The following is a 24,889-nucleotide window of genomic DNA, read 5'->3' as shown; positions in this document are numbered from 1 at the left end:
ACACAAGGCACATGAGGCTGTTTCTGCCATCACTGTGCAAGAGCATCTGGCCTCAGTTTCTGAAGAGTTTCCCTCAACTTTTGATATTGTCCTGGAAGACTTTGCACCTGTTGTAGTTGTGACTGGATCAGAGATCTCACAGGTAATGCTGCAGGAGATCTTGCATCTGATGCTGCCATGAGCATCTCTGGGGAATTGCATGGGCATAAGTCCCCTTTTTCCTATTGTCATATAATAAGTTGTAATCTGAGTCTGACAATTGCACAGGCTCCAGATTGGATACCAGCATATCCAGTGTTTGACCCTCTGAAAATGAAGATGATACAGTTCCATCATGCTTCTCTGCTTCCCAAGTCCCTTTGTTCACATCTGCTTGTCCCAATTCTTTCAAAACTGAGTTTCACCCAAAGAGTGGCCATCCTGCAGCCCTCAACTCTTTCTCTACCTTTGATTGTTCTCATCACAATGCAACTCTGAAGTCTGTCATTGAAAAAGACTCTGAACCCTGGCATCCATTCCAAACACTTGGTAAGTTTGAGTTTTTTGAACTTGTGCACAAAGCCACACTCAACAAGGACCTAATGAACCAACTCCTTATTGCACAGAGGACAGGCTACTACAAAGAGCTAGACAAGAGCACTTGCCTTTATGAGTTAGCAGATAGATTTTGATAAGGTAAAGTTTGTTGGGGCTTGAGTGTTTGTATGGACAGTAGATTGTCTGAATGAGACAATGATGATTGTTGTTATTTTTCTAGGAGAGATATCCTGAGTTTATATACATGTAGCTATATGCATGGACCAGTAACATATAAGGAAAGAGCTACAGTATAGTTACTAAATAGAGTATAGAATAGCAGAGAACTGCTATGGAATATGATGCAATAGATGATATCATAATGACATCTTTGTGGAGCTGATCACCAAGCAAGGTCATGTGATGTACAACGTGTTGATACACATGTAAGTCTAGAGTTGGAACTATTATGATATTTTCAACACTCCCCCTTGCTCTAGAATGGGAGATTAACAAGTCCCATTGACTGAGTGATTTGTTTCAAATTTTTGCCACATCAAAGATTTAGTAAGACCATCTGCATTTTGTTTATTGGTTTGAATGTATTCAATACCAAATAAACCATCTTGTACACATTTGCGAATGAAGTGCCATTGGACATCGATATGTTTAGAATGACCATCTAATACAGGATTCTCAGCAATGAAGTGAGCTCCCATATTATTGCAATATAGTATGGTCTTTTCTGTTTTGAGTTTTAATTCATCAAATAGCATGTGGAGCCATTTGATTTGATGTGCAGCATCACAGAGAGCCATGTATTTGGCTTCTGTAGAGGAGAGCACAATAGTCTTCTGTTTTTGTGACTGCCAAGAAATAAGGGATGTTCTGAGGAACATGGCAAAACTGGTAGTTGAATGATGAGTGTCATTATTGGAAGCCCAATCAGAATCCACGAAGCCAAAGATCTGAGATTTGAGTCCAGAATAGTATAAGGCCATTTTTGGAGTAGATGCAATATAGTGAACTATATGCAAGGCCTTGTTGCGATGATCCTCAGTGGGATTCGCCATATATTGTGACATGCGAAATAACTGCATATGCAATGTCTGGATGAGTACCAAGGGCCATATATAGAAGAGAGCTGATAATAGATTGGTACTGAGATCTGAGAGATGATGTGGCTTGATAATCTGATGGTGCTTTCTTCAGTTGATATCCTGATGGTAATGGAGTGTGAACATTTTGAGCAGTCTCCATATTAAACCTTTTGATGACCTTTTTAACATATGGAATTTGATCAAGATATAGTTCTTTCTTTGATTGATTCTGGTGAATTTGAATGCCAAGGTATTCCTTGACTTCACCAAGGTCTTGGGATTCCCATTTCTTCATGAATTCTTCTTTCTTGGTTTTAAGAAGATGTTTGTCTGATCCTAGAAATAATCCATTGTTGACATAGATGAGGAAAATGACCATGCCAGCTTTTGAGGAATAGATATAAATGCCAGCATCCACTTTTGAGCATATATAGCCCATGTGAAGTAAGGAGGCATGTAGAAGCTTTATTCCATGCAAGTGCTGCTTGCTTTAAGCCATAGAGGGCTCTAAGCAGCTGATATACCTTGTGCTCTTGACCTGAAACTTTGAAACCTTCTGGTTGCTCCATATATATTTCTTCATCGAGGTTTCCATATAAAAAGGCAGTTTTTACATCCAGTGCTTCCATTTCCCAATTTTTCTGGGCAGCAAATGCGAGTAAAATTTGCACTGTTTTGAAGCAAGTGACTGGAGAGAAGGTGACTTCAAAGTCGGTTCCAAATTCTTGTGTAAAGCCTTTAGCCACAAGACGAGCTTTATAACGACCATTGCTTTTGATAGTGAATACCCATCAACACTTTACAGGTTTCCAATCTCTAGGAGGATCCACCAAAGTCCACACTTGTCTTTCCTTGATAGATTTTAGTTCATCTTTCATAGCGTCGAACCACTTCTTTTGTAAATCAGGAGATAATTTTAGCACATCTTTATAATGTTCCAGAGATTCTTTGATCTGGGCAGCAAGAGCAAACTCAAAAGGATGCATGTCTGCTTCCTGATCTGGCATTCCTTTTGGAGATTCTGGAAGTGGAGTAAGCAGTGATCCAGGAGAAGGTGGAGTAGTTCCTTGTGGATGTTCTGTCCACTGATGAGGAACTTGAGGAGGTACCATTGCTGGTGGCAGAGCTGGAGAAGGTGGTCTGTGTTCCTCATTATATTGGTGTAAAGCTTCTTCTCTTTCATGGATATTATGTTCCACATTATGAATCCATTGTTGTGCTTGGTCTCTGTTTTGTTGAATGTCCCATTCAATTTGAACAGGAGGTCCATCTCCATAAACGTTTCCAGGACAGGAAACAGGAATAAAATGACGCTTTGGATGAAGGTTCTCTGTCTTCAGCAGGAGGTTGAGCTCTCTGAACATTTCAGGAGTCACCAGGAATATTATGAAGTTGATGAGGATGCTGAATAAGATGAGGGTTGACAGGTGGTACTGCAGCAGGTGCTCTTCTTGGTTGTTGAGCTCTAGGCTGGTCTGCAGCTCTATTCTGCTGTGGGTATTGTTGTGGAGGTGTATTAGGATGATGTGGTTGCTGGTGATGAGGCAGCAGTTGGATCTGATCAGGATCCAGAAGTGAATGTAGGCTTTCAGAGTCAGAAGATGATGATTCATGGTCATCTTCAGAATTGGGGTCAAAGGTTTTGGTCTTGGAATCCAAACAGAAAGGAAAAGAGTCTTCTACAAATTTTGCAGTTCAAGAAATAATGATCTTCTGACCATTTAGGAATCAATATCCTTTTGTATTTGGTTCATAACCTAAAAATACCATCTTGATTGCATGTGGTTCCAATTTGTCTTTTCTTTGTTCTTTTGAAATCCATACAAAGGCTTTGCAGCCAAAGGTGTGAAAATAAGAAATGTTGGGTACTTTTCCTAAAAAAAGCTTGACAGGAGTTTTAAATAAAATCCGTTTTAAGGGAGTTCTATTGTACACATGAAGTGCACAATCAAAAGCAAAGTTCCAGAAGCATTTTGGAACACAAGCATGATGTCAAATAGTGCCTGCTTTTTTGGATATTGTGCGATTAAATTGCTCTGCATGACCATTCTGTTGTGGTTGATTGGCAATCAATAATTGGTGGGTAACGCCATGTGAAGAAAGGAGTGCTTTGAAGGTATGACCCATAAATTCTCCCCCTTGATCCAAATGGAGTGCAAGAAGATGGTGTCCAGTTGTATTTTGCATAGAAACCAACCAGTTGGCAAAAGCAGTATAGGTGTCAGATTTATTGTGAAGGTAAAGACAAAAACTGTAGGATGAGTAATCATCCAAGAGGGTTAAGATATATTTGGACTGAAGGTAGGATTCAACAGGTAGTTCGAGAAGGTCAGCATGGACCAATTCAAGAGGTTTCATAGCACATTTCCAGGAAGGTTTAAAAGCTTCAGAAGACAACTTGCCTTGTGTGCAACCTTTACATGAGGATTGCTCCCTGTGTATTTGTATGTCTTGTTTAAGACCTAATCTGCAAATATGTCTGAGAACAGCCTGAGCTGGGTGACACATGCGATTATGCCAAATAGACTCTAAAGAATTCCTAACCAGAGGGCAAAGGACTGCAAACACATTGATAGGTGGAAGTGGTATGCCCACAAACCAGTGTAGTGGTGAAGTAGGTGGGGCTACTTTCACCTCAAGTACAATCTGGCTGTCTGGTGCTCAGATCACTTCACTAGTAAGTGTCGCTGTGCTCCGGTACCCGTTTTTAAGGAGTGCATTTCTTGAACATAGCCTCTTTGAGAATAAAGGGCTGTAAACAACATTATGTAGTGGCAGGTTATGCCCATTTTCAAGGTGAACAATCACTGTTCCTTCTCCAAGTAATGAAACTTGACTTAACCTAGCAGTAGATGCAAGGGAAGGAGTAGTGAATTCTTGGAAAGTAAGGAAATCAGTTTTAAATGGTGTCACATGATGTGAAGCACCACTATCCAACATCCATATTGACTCACCTTTTGGTAGGTTCCTGAATGATGCATGTATACCCAAGGGATAAGCATCAAAAGCATCATAAGCATTCCTATTGAATTCACCAGGGGAATATCCTGCAGCTGATTCATTAGGGTCATACTTGGTGTCTGGATTATGCTTTATATGAAAAGATTTACATGGCACAGTTACAGGCACAGATTCATGAAACTCTTTAAGAGACATAGGGTGGAATTTCTTTTTCTTTAATAATGGAACTCTGAAAGATCCTCTGTTGCCACTATCATGTCCTTGAACATGTCAGGCAGAGAAATCATCAGTCCATATTGTCAGTGAAGCCGAACTGCCATTGTCCTCAACATTCCTAACCTCCACCATGTTCTCATGAGCCAGAACAGGATCTCCCACTTGTATTGAGGGTGAGACAGGACTACAAGGACATATCCTGTCCTCCCCAATAATGGGAAGGGGAATCTGCCCTGAATGAGAGTTCAAAGTCTCCCATTCCCATCATTCCTGTAGGGACTGGTCCACTCGCTGGAGAGCAAGGGCTGCTCATTGACAAATAGAACATGTACAAGGTGAATTAGATTTAGGAATGTTGACATGAATCTTGACTGACTCAACTTGGTCCAGTTGGTAATTGGAAATTTCATCAATATACCAAGGTGCAAGTCAGCCTGTGGTGGCATCTACTGGATTGTTGAGAGTATGCTCAACCAATTCCATAGCTGTTGTGATGTCATCATGAGAAAGGTTGGGATCATAGGTCTGACTGTCAGAGATGATGTGAGACCTGATATAGGTATTAAGGTCAGAGGAGTAAACTCACTCAACAGGAGCTGAGTTATCCGGAATATATTCAGGAGAAGGGTCATGAGGAATAGACATTGTAGTAATGTCAAATTCCTCAGCAGCATATTCCCCATACTGCTCATTATAACCATAAGAGCAAGTATTAGGATCATAAAGACAATCCTCAGGAATTTCTTCAATGTAGCTGGCGCCAACAGCCTCAGCACCCTCTACTTCAACAGCTGAGGCTCAGGCCTTGCCCTTGCCTCATTGACAATTTTGTCCTTGGCCACAAGAGCCAGAAGACTGCTGTTGTTGTGGGTAAGGAATGTAACCTCCATGTTCATGACCTCTTCCTCGACTGCCACAGAAAGATCCAGAAGAACCACCACCACAGTGATCCTGAGTGTTATGACTGCCTCTGCAAATATTGCAAAGAGGTGGTTTATTCATGTGTGCCAATAAAGAATTTGATTCTTGTTTTATCTGGGTAGATGACCCAGAAGCCTTTTTGGTTTGTGGTAGCATAGATTTGCCTGATTTGTGGGCCCAGACTTCTTTCATATGAGGTATAACAGTATTGGCAGAGAGTTGATTGGCAGGAATGGATGATAAGATATTGACAGGTGCTTGTTCCCATGCTTGGGACATTGAATGGATGAGAATTAAGGCTTTCATTTTGTCATTCAGGGCAATACCCTGTCTGGAAATCACAGCCATGATCATGGTGATCTCAGAGATCTTTGCCATGATATCATCTTTTGGCTTGATTTGAATCTGGATTAGCCTTTGGAATTCCATAAAGGTAGTCATGGCAGATGGAGCGCCATACTTGTTTCGGAGTTCTGTCCATTTTGCATTAGAGGTAGTGAGTGCGTCAATTGACTTTGTGATCATAGGATCACAGTAAAGTGTGAGGATTCCTTGAGCACAAAGATCAGATACATTCCAGGCATCCTGCACAGCTCCAACATTAGCCAGTTGTGCAGTTGTGCTGTCAACAATATTCATAATGCTGAGTGTTTGAAGATATGCTTTCATGAGAACTGACCAAGAGGCATAGTTGACTCCATTGAGTTTTGGAATCTGCTTGGAAAGACCTTTGGACATCCAAGTGTCAAAAGTCCATAGGCAAATGTTTGTATAAGAATGATTTGGTTGGATGAGTCAAATTGGAAGGTGGATGAAGGATATGAGATCCATGATTTTTGGTTCTGTGAGTGGATGCTCTAGCAGATTGTGATTTGCAATTAAGATGAGATTTTGGGATGTGTGGATGAGGATTCTGCCAGGTTTTATGTGGAATGCTTATTCCTTTCTCAGCGCATCGCTTTGCAGAAATGCGAGAATTATTGTGCTCTAGACAATCAAAGTCTAGTGAAGGAAAATAGTGATACCCAAAGAACAACCAATTGCAGTCGTGCAAAGGTTCTCCTCCAGTTGTAAATCCCAAGTAGGGACTAGTGCAAGAATAAGGAATAGCAAAAGATGCATAATGATGGAAATGAGAACATTTAACAAGTATCTCAAAGACATTATAAGATTCATCCAATATACATCCTTTAGTTTCCTTGTGGTATTGCCTGCCTGATATGTACAGTACATCCATCGTACCTGGAAGAGGATAAAGCCTGCCTAACAGCTTGAGCTTGACTAAGAGCCATTGTGAGTATTCCTCAGTGTCAGGGTTCTGTGAGATAGTCAAAAGAACTACTCTCCATGGAACATTCAAGATCTTTAAGAATCTCTGCCATTCCAGGCCAGTAAGTGAATCTATGGTTACTGGCTGTGTCAGTCCAGCCAAGATGTCAGTTAGAACTCATATATCCAACACTACTTCCCAAATCACCTTCTCATTTGAACTCAGTGATAAACTGAGTGAGAGAGCTATCAAAACAGTCTCCACCTCTTCTTCTTTCACAGAACCATCCAGGGATGCATGAGATGTCAGTTGACCCATCAGTCCAAACTCCTCTGAAATGGCATTCAAGATGCTCATGCCATACCCAAAGAGGAGGGACGAGCCTGCAGAAGCAGGGATTGTAGAGGACATGGGCATTATAGTAGATATAGATGAACGTGTCATGGGTGATGGTAAAGGTTGGAACAGAGAAGAGGGCAGGATCTTCATAGGTAACTAACAGAAGATCACAACTGTTAAAGTTAGTGATAGCATGAGGTGTAGAAGTATGAGTTAATTTTGGAAAGAAGTTGGTGAGGTAACCATGAAAAGCAAGATGAAGGCCAGGATAAAAATATGAAGAATCAATGCCAGGAAAGTGGGGCACTTGTTGCCATGCTGTTTCTACTGTGGCAAGTGGAACAAGATACATTGCTAGGTTTGGCTTCTTGAAGAAAGCCATAGAAGATGGCACAGCTTTCTCCCAGGATGAACAGTCACATACATATAACATCTCTATGAACTCAATTATCTCCTTGACAGCATACTTCCTCCACTTTGGTTCCTTGGGATACATTCCATCATGGTGTTTGGCAGTGAGTAACTCAGTGCATTTAGTGATGACAAGAGACATTCTTTTGAAGAGTAAAGACTGTAGATTAGTTCCCATAATTTGAGTAAGAAGAACGAATGAGTTATAAAAGATTGAACTCTGCAAGATCATTGGCAGGACCAACAATCGTGAGAACAGGCTCAAGATTGAGCAACTTGTTCATTGCCTGAACTTCCTCAGGAAAAGGAGTTGGCACTCTACGAGGATTAGGAGGATCACGAGATCCTTCCTCGGAGTAGGGTGGTATGGGATCTAGATCTGCCTCATAGTTGACATCAGGAAGATGGAAATGTAAGTAATGAGGTGGTGGAACTGGAAGCATACAATGTGTGGCAATTAAGGTGTGAATGCCAATAGCATCTCGAATGGCATGTTGACAATGCTGCCACCAGAGAGTGAGTCCTAGAAATGTAAACCAAAAGGTGGTGGAGTGAATAAAAAGCTCCTGCAAATCAAAAGGATCAAAGCCACCATAATGAAGTAAAAGAATAGCTTGGTTTGCACCAGCTAAAAGCGACAGAGCGAAAGTGACTACTGCTAACCCTAGCGCATCTAGGCCTACACGATCCATAGTGATATGCCCATCTGTTGGAAATATTGGTTAATGGTGTTTCTCATTTACTGGTCCTAGAATTGCTTATTCAATGAGTTTTACTCATATGATGTCATGCTTTCTAAGTCACTCCACAGTGACATCATTTAGCTCCACTTATTCTATAATGTTCCATGACATTCATTACTATACATAGTAGGTAGTATCTTTACTTACCATATGCATCACCTGGTCTGTGCACATTCCTATGTGTATATAAACTAAGGGGTTTCTACCATATCCCCTAAGTGAATTCACATTCATTCTTACTGTTCTACGAGCCTCAACAGCTCTACTTAAATACTGTTTACTTTCAATGCTCTATCCAATACTAAAGGCAAGTGCTTGTCTTATGTCACAAATTTATTTGGTCCATTGTCACGTGCCCCCATTGTAAGCAGCGTGTAATGGACCACTTGCCATTATAATGGTCAGGTTTGGCTAGATTATAGCAAATATGTGATATTTTATCTAAGATATAGTGCGAATGTGTAAAATATTATGTACAAATACCCATTTTTGGCAATCTTTCAATGACACATGGGTGGCATTGGCATGGCTTATAACGGAAGTGTGAACAGCCACCCTTAACATGTATTATAAGGTTCTTATCACGTGCCCAAGAAATTTGCAACATAGCTCTTGCCCTTTTCCCCTTTGTCCCTCATTCCTCTGCCAATAGGTTATGAGCCCCAATGTCTAACTGTTGGTGTGCTATTGTCTTATGAGCATTTACTGATCTCTGGCGATGGCCATATCAGCATGCCATTCAATGGCCTAGATGTGCTAGGATGGAGCATTATTACTTTCATTGTGTCACTTCTTGTGGCTTTTTACCAGACCATTTTTTACCTTTCCCTTGGAGGATATGGATCTTTTAGGGAGATTTTTGCAGCTTCAATTGCCTTCTGGGTAGCTGCTTTAGCTGGACCCATTTAGCAAGATTTATATCTCTATTGGGTTTGTGCTTGCATCGCCACTGCCATTGGGCACAATCTCCACCTCATTCATGATGGTCTCCACCCTCCTATGGTTGAGGCTCCACCTCCCAACTACCTTCTCCATGCTATTCCTGATCACAACAATGACACCGACCTTGATCCTGTTCTGCCTTACATGGTTGAAGGAAGTGCCAATCCACTTCCCCCTCATTGTGAACCAACCCCTCCTCAGGAGTTGGTACAGGCATTAGGTGACACACTCGCTCAGGCTAATGCCTTGATCGCTGAGGTTGATCTCACAGTTGGAAACGACCCTGCCAAGTTCGATTTGCTTTTCTAGCTGCGTCCCAATTTATTTATGAATGGAATCTTATGCTTCTCCTTTAGCATGTCTATTGTCATTGCTAAGTGTACAGAAATCACCACTGCTCACCTTCATGATGGCATGTATCAGGGTAATAAATGGAGAGAGGAGTACATAAAGAAAATTGTGGAATATATGGAGGCATTGTATGTTAGAGATTGTTCTCACTGGCATTACACAGTTCCCAGTAGTCATAGTTTCTTTTTGTGTCCACAGCCCTTGCTTGCCCATGTCCCTCTCTTGCAGATTGAGGTGACTTGGGACAGCTTCCTGACTTATCCAGGCCTCAACATGCTGTTCAAACTCCCAGGAATCCATACTGCGTTCTATGGCTATCTTACTGACTTTGCTCTGAAAATCTCTTTCCTTTCCTCACCCAATGCTATTGCTAACTTCAATGGTTGTGACTTACCTAGTCTAACCTATGAAGATCCTGCCCTCTGGACCATTCTGGCCTCCACCATCACTCATGACACCTTCGTGTACTCATACTACCACTGCCATCCCCTCTACATCTCGGGAAACCCTTTCTGCAAGCTTGTCCCTCCTCTCAGGGTTTGGCACAAGTATTTGGAGAGCCATTACAGAGGACTTTGGCGAGAAGGAATCACCAACGTCAACTGCATACCTCTCTACTTCTGCAAATGTTGACTCAGGTGGTCACCTCTTTGACCTCCAGCTACTGGAGTTTGTCAATGAGTTTAAGAAAAGCAGAGATTTGGATGAAACCCAAACCAGTTACAACAAAGCTCAAGGCACTCTTTGGTACCTTGATGCTACCAGTCACAAAAGATTCATTTACTGGCCCAGAACAGACAGCGGTTTTGGCTGACCTCAAACGTGTGATGGCCTAGTGATACTGGCATGGCTTACAGCCAACCCAGATGTCGCAGATTACTTGCCAGTGCTCTTGCAAGGTCTCGCACGGCTGCCAAAGTTAAATGCAAACTATCCTCTCCCCAGTACCATGGATGTACCATATGCATCTGCAGGCTGATTCCTTGAGTATCCTGATGGATCTCTAGATCCCTGCCTAGATAGCTCATACAATGCCTTCAAAATTATAGCATCTAGGGAGTACTGGTAATCAGATTTATGGCTGGTTCCCCTTTCCTTATTCTTGTCAGCCTGAATGGTTAGGATTTTCAAACCCCCATGGACTTCATGAAATGGGATGGCCATTCCTTTCCTACCATTACTTCCCTGATCTTTGTTTTGATTTTCTCAAGTACAATGTTCAGAGGAGTTCTCGCATCACTGATTGGTGATACATGGAGAAAGGCATGGAACCAGAACCAAAAATAAAACACCTGATCACCCAGGACTCAGTAATCGACCTGGACAAAAATCCTGTGCATGCAAATGTTGAAAGTGTATGTGCACTATCCTCCAAGACACCTTTAATCCTGGACTCACCAATCCATGAAAAACATTCCTATATGACCATCTAATCCTCAACATCTACTAGAATGTCTTCTGAAGGAGGTCTTGGAAAGAACATCCTGAAACTTAACAGGATGAACTACGCTGTTTGGCATGTGATGATGAAGGCTTATTTTCAAACTTTCAGGAGTTTGGAATATTGTTGCAGGGACAGAAGGTCTACTGGCCAATGCAGATGAAGCCTGTGTCTGGAGGACTTCCAACACTTGCACTCAAGGGTGTATCACCCTTTACTGTGATCCCATGATCACTCTCTCTGTCAATGCCCACATGACCTCTAAATTAAAATGGGATGACCTCAAAGCAAAATATGGAAAACCATCTGCCATGATGACTTTCATGGAGTTCCAAAGACTCCTTAAAATTCAAATTAAACCCAAGGATGATCTCATGGCTAAAATAGCCGAGATCAACATGCTCTTCAAGACCATATCTGGTCAAGGCATTACCTTGGACAACAAAATGAAGTCATTACTTCTTGTCCATTCTATGACTGCTTCTTGGGACCAAGCTCCCACAAACATACTGTCATCCATCGACCCTACACAACTTGAACCTGACAAGGTTATTCCTTGTATGAAAGAACTCTGGTCACATTGGTCCAGACAATCACTTTTACCAAGACAAATTGGAGAAGCCTCTGGCTCCTCCACAACCACTATAAAAAGAGAATCTAATTCTCTTCTATCTCGCATGAATAAACCGCCCCTTTGCAATATTTGCAAAGGATCATGTAATACTCAGGATCACCGAGGTGGAGGTAGTTCTTCTTGTGGCTGTGGTGGTCGTGGTGCTTCTCATGGAAATCATGGAAGAGGGGGAGGCTCTTATCAGCCTTACCCTCAAAACAATCAGCAGCAGGGTGGTTCATCTGACTGAGGATGAAACCAAAATCGTCACCATGGTAAGGGCAAGGGAAGAGCCCAAGCCAACGAGCTTGACATTCCTGGACAAGGTGCTGAGGAGTTTAACCTCGCATCTATTGAAGAAGTCCTGGAAAGTTACCCTTCTGATGTTTATGAAATCAATGCCATTAATTTCCATGTTCCATCTCCAGAGTATTCTCTGGATCAATCCACTGAAAACACCAATCGTACTGAAATGGAAACCACTCTTGTTTCCCACACTATTCTCACTTCTCAGGTACCTTCTCCCAAGTTAACCACTGAGGATATTGAAATGGCCATGGAACATGTTGGACATGTTCCAACTTTACCTATCCAACCCGATGGTACACTCTCAGAATAGTACCAGGAGGAAATCCAGTACTCCTTCAGTTCTGAAGTTGAGTCAGTCACTCCTGTTGTCAACATTCTGAGATCTAATTCTCCTTGCTTTTGTACTATTTGCCTGTGCTCCTATTGCTCAGCCTCAACAGGTTTCAGAATGGATTTATCCCTTCAGGAATCCCTACAACAGGAGAGCTCGGATCCTCTATTGAGGAGGATTCTGTTTCCCTCTTCTGAGTTGAGAGCCAGGGCTGTATGTAGCCTGCCCATCCAATCCAAGGATGGAGTGGGAGCTACCAGCTTGGCTAGTACAGGTGTGGCAAGAGAGAGGAATTCTGCAGAGGATGTCTCGTGGATTGTTTGAGGAGACAGACATTCTACCAAGTCTTCCTGAAAATCTCACAGAGGAGTTACAGTATCATTAGCAGAATTTCATGTGAGTGTACCAAATCCGAGGACTTATATTCATCCTCATCCTTTTATTTGTCTTGATGTACTGGACTTTGACTTTAACCCAGAGAATTCTGTCAGTGGTTATCACCCTGGCAAATTCAACCGCAATGCATATGATGCCTTCAACTGTTACCCATGTGACATGTCAACCAACATCACACTACCAAAAGGCAAGTCCATTTGGATGCTTGACTCTGGAGCTTCACATCATGTGACTCCATATCACTCTGACTTTTTGTCTTTTCAAGCTTTTAATACTCCACAGTTAGCCAATACTGCTGGAAAACAATGAGTCAATATTATAGGTGAAGGAACTGTAGTGTTGCAGCTTGAAAATGGCTCCACTCTTTCCTTGGAGAATGTGGTTTATAGCCCACGATTTTCAAAGAGACTCTGTCCTCAGAATATGCTTCTAGAAAGGGGATATAGAAGCGAAGTGACTTCTTACAATGAAGTAATCTGAACACCTGATGGCTGGATTCTGGTGGAAGCACAATTAGCTTCACCCAGTTCACCATTACATTGGTTTGTGGGCATTCTGCTGCCACCCTCCAATGCTTTTTCAGTCCTTTGCCCAATGGTAACAATGAATGCTGAAATCCTTTGGCATAATTGGTTAGGACATCCAGTGAACAATATAATGCATCATCTTTGCCACTTAGGTCTTCCTGAAATTCCCTTACAAGGGATTCAGTCCTGTAAAGGATGTGCACAAGGCAAAATGGCTTCCGAATGTTTCAAGCCATCCTGGAAACATGCAACTCATCCTTTAGAACTCGTTCATGCTGACCTCTTGGAACTTCCTATTGAATCTTATTTTCAGTCCAAGTATGTTTTGACACTACTTGATGACTATTCTTCCTTCAGCTTCTGCATTTATTTGCAGAATAAATCTGACACCTATTGTCACTTTGCCAACTGGCTTCTTGCTATGCAATGCCAGCTCAATCTTGAATTGGGGACTCTCCATTTGGATTGAGGGGGAGAATTCATGGGAAATGCTTTCAAGGTGCTCCTCACTTCAAGAGGAATTGCACATCAGCTTTCTATAGCTGATCAACCACAACAAAATGGCCATGCAGAATGATTCAATAGAACTATCCTGGAAAAATCCAGAGCTATTCATCATCATGCTTGTGTTCCAAAAAGATACTGGAACTTCACTTTTGATTGTGCACTTCATGTGTACAATAGAACACCGCTCAAGAGGATTCAATTCAAGACACCAGCTGAACTCTTCACTGGAAAAATTCCAGATATTTCTTATTTTTGCACATTCAGTTGCAAAGCCTATGTTTGGGTACCAAAGGAACAAAGAAAAGACAAATTGGACCCACATGCAATTGAAATGATCTTTTTAGGATATGAACCAAAAACCAAAGGCTACTGATTTCTCTATGGCCATAAGGTCATTTTATCTCATACTGCCAAGTTTGTAGAAGACTCCTTTCCATTCTGTTCGGATAGTATACAAAGAAAATCCAATACCTCAAATGACCCAGATTCTGATGATGACCAATCCTCTGGTTCTAGTGATTCTGGTGGAAACCTACCAGACTTTGGGATTGATCCTCCCAATCTTGGACCTCATCCAATCCAACCACAGAATCCACAACAACCTCCTCATAACCAAAACCCACAGCAGGGTGGTCAACAAAACAGACCAGTTATACCTCCTCACAGACCACACAGAGCACCTGCTGTTCCTCCCAATTTAATTCAGCATCCACACCAACCATATCCTGTTCCTGGTGATAATAGAAATCTCCAAAGGGCACACCTGGAACAAGCTGAACAAAGGGAACCTCGTCCTAAACACAGAATAATCCCTACATCTCGACCTGATAATATTTATGGGAATAGACCTCCCATTCAAATCGAGAGGGATATTTGTGATAATAGAGACACAGCACAGGAATGGATTAGAAATGCTGAGCAGCATGCTCGCAATACAAGGGAACAACAAAGAGTAATTCAAGAGGAAAGGAGACCTCCCTCACCTCTTAGGCCACAGGCTCCTTCTGTACCTCATGAATGGATTTCACATCCACCAATGTCCCCTTTGACTCCATTACCAGAGTCAACTACTCCACCTGAACCTGGTCCTTCTCAAACCACACATGTCAGAGAAGAAGAAGAAGAAGAAGAAGAAGAAGAACAGAAAGGGTATTTTACAAATACCTTTGAATTCCTTCTTGCCACACGTGTCAAAGAATCTCTGGAACATTATAAAGACATCCTGAAACTTAATCTGGAACTCCAAAAGAAGTGGTTCGATGCTATGAAGGACGAGATCAAATCAATCAAGGAAAGAAATGTTTGGACTCTCATGGATCCAAAACCAGATCACAAACCAGTCAAATGCAGATGGGTTTTTGCTGTTAAAAGCAATGGTCACTATAAAGCTCGTCTTGTGGCCAAAGGTTCCACACAAGAATTTGGAACTGACTTTGAAGATACCTTCTCACCAGTTGCTCATTTTGAGACAGTGCAAATCCTACTTTCATTCACTGCTCAACAAAATTGGGAAATGAGCACCTTGGATGTCAAGACTGCCTTTCTTTATAGCAATCTGGATGAAGAAATATATATGGAACAACCTGAAGGATTCAAAGTTAAAGGTCAAGAGCACAAGGTTTATCAGTTGCTGCACACTCTTTATGGCTTAAAGCAAGCAGCACTAGCATGGAACAAAGCCTTACATGCTTCCCTACTTCACATGGGCTTCACATGATCCAAAGTGGATGCAGGGATTTATATTTTTAAATCCAATGCAGGCATGGTCATTTTCCTTGTCTATGTTGACAATGGATTATTTTGAGGATCTCATCCTAAACTTCTAAAAGCAAAGAAAGACAAGTTTATGAAGAAATGGGAATCTAGAGATCTAGGTGAATGCAAAGAATATCTAGGTCTTCAGATCCACAGAAACCATGCTAGGCACAAGATCTACCTGGATCAGATCCCTTATGTCAAAAAGGTGATCAAAAGATTCCAAATGGAGAATGCACATAATGTCTGCACTCCATTACCTTCTGGCTACCAACTGAAGAAACCCAAAGCTTCATATCAAGCTTCTTCTTCACTTTGCTCCCAATACCAAAGCATAATTGGATCTTTGCTTTATATGGCCTTGGGTACTCACCCAGATATTGCTTTTGCAGTAATTTGCATGTCACAATATATGGCCAATCCTACAGAAGATCACAAACAAAAGGCACTACATGTTGTCAAATATGTTGCTTCTACTCCAAAGCTCATGCTTTATTATTCTGGGACCAAACCTCATATCTTCAGATTCGCTGACTCTGATTGGGCTGCCAATGTTGATACTCATCATTCTACTACTGGATATGCCATGTTTCTTGGCACCTCCCTTATTTCCTGGCAATCGCTGCAAACAGAAAACCATTGTGCTTTCATCTACTGAAGCCGAGTATATGGCTTTATGTGATTCTGCCCAACAAATCAAATGGCTAAATATGCTTTCTAATGAACTTGACCTTAAACTAGAGAAAACTATTCTCTACTGTGACAATATGGGTGCTCACTTTATTGCCAAGAATCCTGTCTCAGATGGTTGTTCAAAGCATATAGATGTCCAGTGGCACTTCATTTGTGAATGTGTTCAGGATAATCTTTTTGCCATTGAATATATCCAATGGACCGACAAAAGGCTGATGGATTAACCAAGTCTCTTATGTGGCAGAAATTCGAAACAAATTGCTCATCACTCGGTCTCATTACTTTACCATTCTAGAGCAAGGGGGAGTGTTGGAAATATTCGGTTAATGGTGTTTCTCATTTACTGGTTCTAGAATTGCTTATTCAATGAGTTTTACTCATATGATGTCATGCTTTCTAAGTCACTCCACAGTGACATCATTTAGCTCCACTTATTCTATAATGTTCCATGACATTCATTACTATACATAGTAGGTAGTATCTTTACTTACCATATGCATCACCTGGTCTGTGCACATTCCTATGTGTATATAAACTAAGGGGTTTCTACCTGTATCCCCTAAGTGAATTCACATTCATTCTTACTGTTCTATGAGCCTCAACAGCTCTACTTAAATACCGTTTACTTTCAACACTCTATCCAATACTAAAGGCAAGTGCTCATCTTAGCTCTTGCCCTTTTCCCCTTTGTCCCTCGTTCCTCTGCCAATACCATCAGCAGTGATCACTCTATGCAAACCATGTAAATAGCACAATGCCTAGAATGTGGGGCTCATAACCTATTGCGCAGAGGATGGGCTACTACGAAGAGCTAGACAAGAGCACTTGCCTTTATGAGTTAGCAAATAGATTTTGATAAGGTAAAGTTTGTTGGGGCTCAAGTGTTTGTATGAACAGTAGATTGTCTGAATGAGACAATGATGATTGTTGTTATTTTTCTAGGAGAGATATCCTGAGTTTATATACATGTAGCTATACGCACAAACCAGTAATGTATAAGGAAAGAGCTACAGTATAGTTACTAAATAGAGTATAGAATAGCAGAGAACACTATGGAATATGACACAATAGATGATATCATAATGACATCTTTGTGGAGCTGATCACCCAGCAAGGTCATGTGATGTACAATGTGTTGATACACATGTAAGTCTAGAGTCGGAACTATTATGATATTTTCAACACTCCTCATGCTCATACAATGGCTTCTCAATGGCAAGGTAAAATTGACACTACACTCTCACCATGATGTCACTGAGACCTGGGACCATGCAGCTAAGCTGATGATGCCAGTATGTTTTTCTGTTCTTGTCTAATAATTTCAGGTAGTATAAACTAACCATAGGCTTCCTGTTTGTAGTTTGAGAAACACATTGTCAACATTCAGCACCACAAGCAAGATCACAAGTTTGATGTCCATTTTCACCCACGTTTGGAGCGAAGCTTCAAAATGAGTCTTTGTGGCACAACCACAGGGACATGCATGTGCATATGATCTCAGCATGGCCGCTTTACGGTTCTACGCCAGTTTACAGACACCAACTCTACACATGGCAATGTCCTTCAAAGGTGGTCACACCCCCATATCAGACAGATGCTTCGCAAGAACTACCGACTTGTTATGTTCGTCGCCACCCTTGCCCTTCCAAGGCGTTACCATTCCCCAATGGTCCCGGGAATCGACCTAGGAAGCCCCGATATATCTAGTCCTATCCTGCATAGCTTCCCTGTACAGAACAGCATAAAATGGGCCCACCATAGGACCCCCGCTGCCGAGCTACTCGTCCAATCATGTTTCCCTGTAGGGCTCTGTTGGTTTTGCTCGCTCTTTACTTGCTCGCAGTCGCTGCGTCCCCCGTTCACCGAACACCCGGTGGTATCAGCAAGGTCACGCTCAACTTCATTGCCAGGCTAAATGCGACAGGCATATCCAACATCGCTGACGCAGACCGTGTTCGTATCAAATCCATGCGAGAGAAGACGGTGTCTCCCAGAAAACGAGATGCTTCTGTCAGCGTCACAAATTCCGTAGTACTGTACGTTGCCCAGGTTGGCATCGGAAGCCCACCGACAGAATGTAAGTGATATTCGTGTGATCAAGGCAACCGATCCGTTCCCTTGCACGTTAGCGAAGATGCTGAAAGAGGTTTTATTGGGGTAGACACACTGCTGGTTGATACAGGAAGTTCCAATACGTGGATCGGCGCGAATCAACCCTACACTCCCACGAGCACTAGCCACTATACGGGCAACACCGTTGTAAGGCCTGCCAGCTTCTCTCTTTGGGTATCAAAATCTGACGACACACTCGTAGTCCGTATCATACGGTTCCGGAAATTTTTCTGGGGGAGAATACATAGACACAGTATCGCTCGGAAATGGCCTTACCATCAACCAGCAATCCATTGGTGTCGCCACCCGGTCCCAGGGTCTTAGCGGTACTGGTATCGATGGCATCCTTGGCCTCGGTCCTGCAGACCTCACCCAAGGCACCGTCTCCAATACGAACACCGTACCCACCGTGGTTGACAATCTATACAGCCAGGGGACTATCAGCAGTGCTGTGCTGGGGGTCTACTTCATCCCGGCCGCTAATTCCAACTCAGGCGAGCTCACATTTGGTGGCTACGACCCATCTGTTGTCACCGGCACCGTAAATTACGTGCCGATCACAAATACATATTCGTCAGCCTTCTTCTGGGGAATTGATCAGTCGATCACGTATGGCGGAAAGACGATCTTACCCAGCACGGCTGGTATTGTTGACACTGGCACTACTCTGATCCTTATTGCTACTGGTATATCACTTTGCTCCCAAATCCACTTTGATCCCTATTCATTCTGATTGGTACAGACGCATTCCAGACATACCAGTCGGCAACCGGTGGCGTCATGGATAATGCCACCGGGCTATTGCGCATCACGCAATCACAATACAACAACCTCCAAACGCTGAGCTTCCACATTGGAACGCAGACCTACGACCTCATCCCCAACGTGCAGATATGGCCTCGGTCCCTCAACACTGCAATTGGCGGGAGTAGCGGTAGCATTTATCTTGTTGTCGGTGACATCGGAGCTCCATCCGGATCTGGCATGGACTTCGCGAACGGATATGCTTTCTTGTACGTGTTCCTCTGCCGTCTGCCTAGTTCCTCTTAACGAAGCTGATGCGATGGCCACGCGTACACAGGGAACGCTATTATAGCATTTATGACACGACCGGCGCCCGCGTCGGATTCGCAGCCACCAGATATACTGATTCCGAAAGCAACTAGTCCAATAAAGTTTTGTCTTAGACAGTACACGAGAACAGTTTGTTCAATATACCTGGTCTCTTGGCACAAACTCGGACCTACGACAAAAACCGGACATCATGCTTCTTCAGAACAATTTTTTTTCAAGCTACCTTCGACGCAATCGTTCAATGAGTCGTAAAGGGACCACGCAGTGAAATGACCTTCACAGCTATTCATGAGACTGTAATAATCAGACGCTGAACAGACTAACGACGTAGTTACTTCGATAGCACGTTCTCCCTGGCGTACCTAGGGAATAAGATTCACGAGCATTTACAGTATAAGATATGTACCTTTACAGAGGTAGACTATAGCTGAACAATAAAGAGCTAGTAACCTTGTATAAACTAGACGATATATCTGTCGCAGCTCCGTTTCGATGCTCTTACGCGCCATGGTCATCCAATAAAAATGCCAAAGCCAAATATATTAGTATCAAGTGTCAATCACCCATCCCACTGCACCCTCTTCGCGTATTCCCGTATCTTGGACACAAAATTATCTTCGACCTCGTCCCCAGCCCCAGTAGCAAATTTCAGTATAAGCTCGTTCAAGGCCGTCGATCCTAGAATGTCCACGTGGTCGCCCGTGGTCGCGCCCCCGCGAGGGATGTTCACCACAGGACGGTGCGGCAGCTGCGATGATCGTAGTAGGTAAATAACTCGGAAAACGAAGAGCTTCTTCTGACAAGCACTCACCTCGACAGTAGTGACACGGATCCCTCCAGGATTCCACCGCTTGCGCTTCCATCCCTCGACGCACATCGCACCAAGACTCAATAGACTGACCGTTCCATCACCATCACCCATCTTCACTCCATTGCGGACCTATTACACGAGATGAGAAGATGATGTGAGAAAACGCAACCCTTGTGAACAAGGAACCCGGCGGGAATCCCCACCTTGGGCACGACAGTTTCATCTGTATACTCGGCATCTATCCAGCTCGATGGTGGCGGCCGATTGTTAAAATCGTTAAGACCATCTATAGGTACGGGTACCTTGCACGTTCCAACGGAAGGTTCCGCGCATGTGGGTGTACCTCCGGCCTCCACAATCGATTCCTCATATTCATTTGGTTTGTGTGCATACCTAGTAGAACGGGAAGCACGTTATCGCACAAATTGCTCGCTGGGTTTTCGTGTAGAAACCAACCAGTAAGACCTCTGGCGGGGAAGAGAGGATATCAGTGCAGGAACGCATACATATGCCAGGGGGCCATGCTCACCTCCGTTTCTTTCCCATGGCCATACACGCAAACGAATCGTGTAGTCGGCGCATTAGGGAGTCTTGCAAGTGTTCGCAATAATAAGCATACTAAACACACGCAGAGGGCTGGCACTGTACCTGATCTCTAGTGGATTGGTCCATTTCCTATGATCGAAATCATTCTTCTCGAGTACTTCTTCATCGCGCTCTATACCGAACGAATAGTTTGTCGCCATCATTTTCTAAGTTAAAGAAAGACACCATGACGAAATTTTGTTTAGTTCTCTGAAGACACACGGGTGTAGTAATTCGACGCATGCACATACCTGAAAACTCGCTGGTGTGCGCTTGAGAATCCACGTTCCCACGTCCGTCGCAGTCATATTCTTCTTCGGCACCAACTCTTCGTCGACCAGCCGACTGCCCTCCACTTGCCGTGCATCCAGGAGAGACCGTCTAAACGCGATCAACTCACCATGCGTGTGTGTCGAGTCTGGTTCGTCATCCGGTGCACAATTCTCGTTTCCCCATACAGCCGTACCACCCTGGTGTGGTATTGCAGAAGCGCAAAAGCATTGCCTCAGGTTCAAGTGAAACAGGACAGGAAATATATACAGTCTGACGTTACCTTAACCCACATACTCGCACTACCGGCCCAACTCCGGAATAATTTCCGCCGTTCCTTCCTTGAAAAAAAGCGCTCGAGGACTAGATAAGTCGATGACACATAGGTTATACGCTTTCATAGATACAAACAGAATTCTCCTACATACCATAAGCCCCAGCGGGGTTCATTTGGACCGTGTCTTTCATTTCACCTGAAAGAAATGCGGACATCGCCTTGGCCTAAGGAGTATCAAACGGCTTAGCAGCGGAACAACAGCCCTAACAGTACTTACTACGCCCTGTACACAGAAAACGTTGTTGAGCAAGAACATGTGTGTAAAGGGAAAAAACCTACCAAATGTGTGCCGGCAATGCTGATGAAAGTCTCAATGTGGCTCTGGGAAGCAAATTAGACTGTACCAATCACACATTTAAAGACACGAACCTCAACCCAATCAGGACCGCCGCCGCCGTGTTCAGGAGACTCCACCCATTTGAAACTAATCTATGATATGAGCAAACCAATAGACTTCTCATAGTCCATGGAGATACGAACAAATACTTAAACCTGAGTAAGAACTTGAAAGGAACGTTAGTTGGACGATATTCTCACCAACATGACCTGAAATGACCTCAAGTATAAGTCTGTCTCCATCAGAGCTGGCTACGGACGCACCGTACTACCCATAGAATGTGCAGCTATGACAACTCTTTTCTTCTGACGTTTCCTGCTCAGGCCGAGTCAGAAATAGGATGTTGCAGATAAAGTGAACGACTTACTTCAAGCCCTCGATAGTCGCTTTCAAACGAGAGAAGTAGCCATCCCGCTCCTCCAGGTTCCACATCGACAACCTCCAATCATACGGTGCAAGATAAAGATTATTAGTGTCATAATTTACAACTGCCAGATTTTCAATGATCTTGGCCCTTCACAATATCACTCGCAGTCAGTGAAATTGTAGTCACATATAAGAATGGATCGGGACGCTATACCATATCCAGTATCCTTTCATGAAATTGCTCGCTGCGCTTAAACCTTCCGCAGCTCTGATCTTTACGCCTGGCGGATCAAGACCTGTATCAGGATCGAGCATCATGGCAGTCATCCATCTTTCGCGGTTAAACGTCACTTGGGAAATCATATTAAACCCTCCCCAGAGCTTTTCGCGAAAGAAGGCGCGATATTCCGGGGAGGTTGACCACGATTCGAGTCCCTAGCCCCGCGACATAGTCAGGATGTCCTGGACTTTGGGCCAGCAATTGAAGCTTACCGTCGACACTATTCCAGGAACGAGTACGACCGGATACTGTGCAGTCAGGCCGCGGGCCTTGATAGCCTCTCCAACCTGGAATTCACGCCCGTCGTTATTAAGTTTCCACAACTCCGGAATGTTGCTGCGAAACCGCTGCCATTCTAACTCGACACGAGACAAGTCAATCCCCGGTATCTTGAGTGATAGATCGTACTCTTCCATTAAGAGAGCAAGATTCGCGTGCATTTCATGTATGTCGTATGGCTGAATGATTATAAACCCTAGGAGAACACCGACTATGAAGGCCCGTGAATAACCTCGCGTAGCGTGCGGGCTAACGGACGACGCACCGATGATACCCAACGGGAAAAGAAAGCGAGCTTTAACGAAGAACAGTCGTCGAGACTTCTACGCACCCATATGTTACCAGCACTGAGAGGCAGTGACAGACACGAGGACGAGGCATACCATTTTCATTTCATGTGCCTGGGCATCGAATAACTTGGCCTGGCGATTGACTTCGTGTACGATGTCCACGTGTAGCTTCTTATGTATTGTGGCCTTGTGAACGTCATCCTCGTGGTCGGAGGCGGTCGTAGTATCAGAATGTTCATCATACCCCGACCATGTTTTGGCTCGTCTCGGTAGGGTCATCCTGGAGGTGGCTCGCAGACGTCGAACGACTCGATGACTTCAGCGGACAAACTAATATGTCCGCGGCTACTACTCTGACTACCGAGAAATCGACTTTGAAACAGGAACTCATAACCTCGTCTCTAACTTCGTTCTTAACGAACAGAGTTCGATACGATGGCAGTCAAAGCTATCATCCCTGGCACCGCCCTCATCATCATTGACATGCAAGTCGACTTCGTCACTGGGAGTCTCGCTGTGCCAGGAGCAACGGAGCTTCTGGGCCCTATCAACGAAATCATCGACCTCCCATTCGCTTATCGCGTCGCATCCAAGGACTTCCATCCTCCTGGTCATATTTCCTTTGCAACTACCCATGGGAAACCTCTGTTCGAGACTATTTCTATCTACCCACCAGAGGATCTGGTTGCGCAGACGGGAGGCGACGTCAGGACAATCACAGAGAAGGGTCTAGCACAGACGCTCTGGCCGGACCACTGCGTACAAGGCACACCAGGGGTGGAGATCATTCCCGGCCTAAAAGTGGATGATACCTTTGATATCATCCACAAGGGCACACATCCCAGGGTGGAGTGCTACTCTGCATTTAAAGACCCGTGGCATCTCCTGCGCACAGAGCTCGAAGACAACCTTCGTCACAACAAGGTGAAGGATGTCTACCTTGTCGGTCTCGCTGGCGATTACTGCGTAAAAGCCACCGCCATTGACGCAGCGAAAGCTGGATTCAACACGTTTGTCGTGACTGATGGCGTGCGTAGCGTTTCTCCCGGCGGTGAAGAGTACGAACACATGAAAGCCGCGGGAGTGGGAATCATAAATCTTATCGAGCTGAAGGAGAGGTTGCAGGTTGCCTAAAACAATGTATCAACTATCAGTTTGGGGGTCGTATGTCAGATGGCGGTATGTGCTTGTAAATCAGTCTGATGTCCACGGTGATCAAGCTATGCTACGACGACATCGGGTCTCGACATGTCAAAGTGATGCTCTGGTAGGGTATATGAGCGGATTTTGATGACTGATTTCCTATTGGGTGAACCTGATGCGGCGACCGCAGCGATTGATTGCATCGTCGGAAGGCTGTCCCTCTATAGAGTTGGTGTCTGCGCCGGCCTGTCTACTTGACCCGCGGTCGAATATTCTTCCGTTCATCCGCTATCGGCACTCAAAGACTAACCCTGTTCAACCTTTAACACAGCACAAACGCCTTCCCCACTTGCACCCTCCTGTCTGGACTTCGATGAAGGCGTGGAAGGAGATTTGGAGGGAAGCGACGGGGAGAAGGAGAGGTGGTATTGGGATTGGTGTAGATGTGTAGGCGAGTAATTGTAGTTTCGCGATTACGAAATCTCCGCAAAACGGGCGGGAATATGACTCCCCTTCGCACACGAAAGCCAATGATTTTTGAAGATAGATCAGCTGCACTACGGATTCCCATGCACAGACATATCAAGCAGCGATCTTTCAGTTGGCAACAATAAGAAAAACTTCCAGTTGTGCAACTGTCATTTGACATCAGCATTAGCACGC

At 43.8% G+C, this 24,889-nt stretch overlaps 3 protein-coding genes across 3 annotated transcripts; 2 read left to right on the top strand and 1 right to left on the bottom strand.

Moving 5' to 3' along the window:
• Positions 1-18,133: 18,133 nt before the first annotated feature.
• F5J12DRAFT_905525 (aspartic peptidase domain-containing protein) lies at positions 18,134-19,620 on the top strand (the record flags this gene model as incomplete). The annotated part of the gene is made up of 5 exons (XM_051748669.1): positions 18,134-18,419; positions 18,504-18,601; positions 18,657-19,140; positions 19,197-19,467; positions 19,536-19,620. 5 exons carry the CDS (start codon positions 18,134-18,136, stop codon positions 19,618-19,620), a joined length of 1,224 nt encoding a protein of 407 aa, XP_051600230.1.
• A 467-nt stretch (positions 19,621-20,087) lies between these two features.
• F5J12DRAFT_892514 (Lecithin:cholesterol acyltransferase-domain-containing protein) lies at positions 20,088-23,362 on the bottom strand (the record flags this gene model as incomplete). Its single annotated transcript, XM_051747580.1, has 20 exons — positions 20,088-20,276; positions 20,340-20,468; positions 20,543-20,732; positions 20,796-20,806; positions 20,869-20,929; positions 20,988-21,091; positions 21,176-21,394; positions 21,478-21,557; positions 21,623-21,695; positions 21,749-21,754; positions 21,811-21,852; positions 21,901-21,955; positions 22,012-22,034; positions 22,069-22,077; positions 22,132-22,183; positions 22,236-22,382; positions 22,449-22,669; positions 22,727-23,004; positions 23,059-23,116; positions 23,177-23,362. The coding sequence occupies 20 exons, from the start codon at positions 23,360-23,362 to the stop codon at positions 20,088-20,090; spliced, it is 2,133 nt and encodes a 710-aa protein (XP_051600229.1).
• A 35-nt stretch (positions 23,363-23,397) lies between these two features.
• F5J12DRAFT_84344 (Isochorismatase-like protein) lies at positions 23,398-24,418 on the top strand. The gene is made up of 2 exons (XM_051746212.1): positions 23,398-24,262; positions 24,341-24,418. The coding sequence occupies exon 1, from the start codon at positions 23,519-23,521 to the stop codon at positions 24,215-24,217; it is 699 nt and encodes a 232-aa protein (XP_051600228.1). The 5' UTR covers positions 23,398-23,518; the 3' UTR covers positions 24,218-24,262; positions 24,341-24,418.
• The last annotated feature ends 471 nt before the right edge of the window (positions 24,419-24,889 follow it).

This window comes from Pisolithus orientalis (assembly GCF_024613125.1).
Source record: "Pisolithus orientalis strain OTSU chromosome Unknown F5J12scaffold_13, whole genome shotgun sequence".
NCBI lineage: Eukaryota > Fungi > Basidiomycota > Agaricomycetes > Boletales > Pisolithaceae > Pisolithus > Pisolithus orientalis.
The sequence above is the reverse complement of the archived record's forward strand: the minus strand, read 5'-3'. Positions and strand labels throughout refer to the sequence as shown.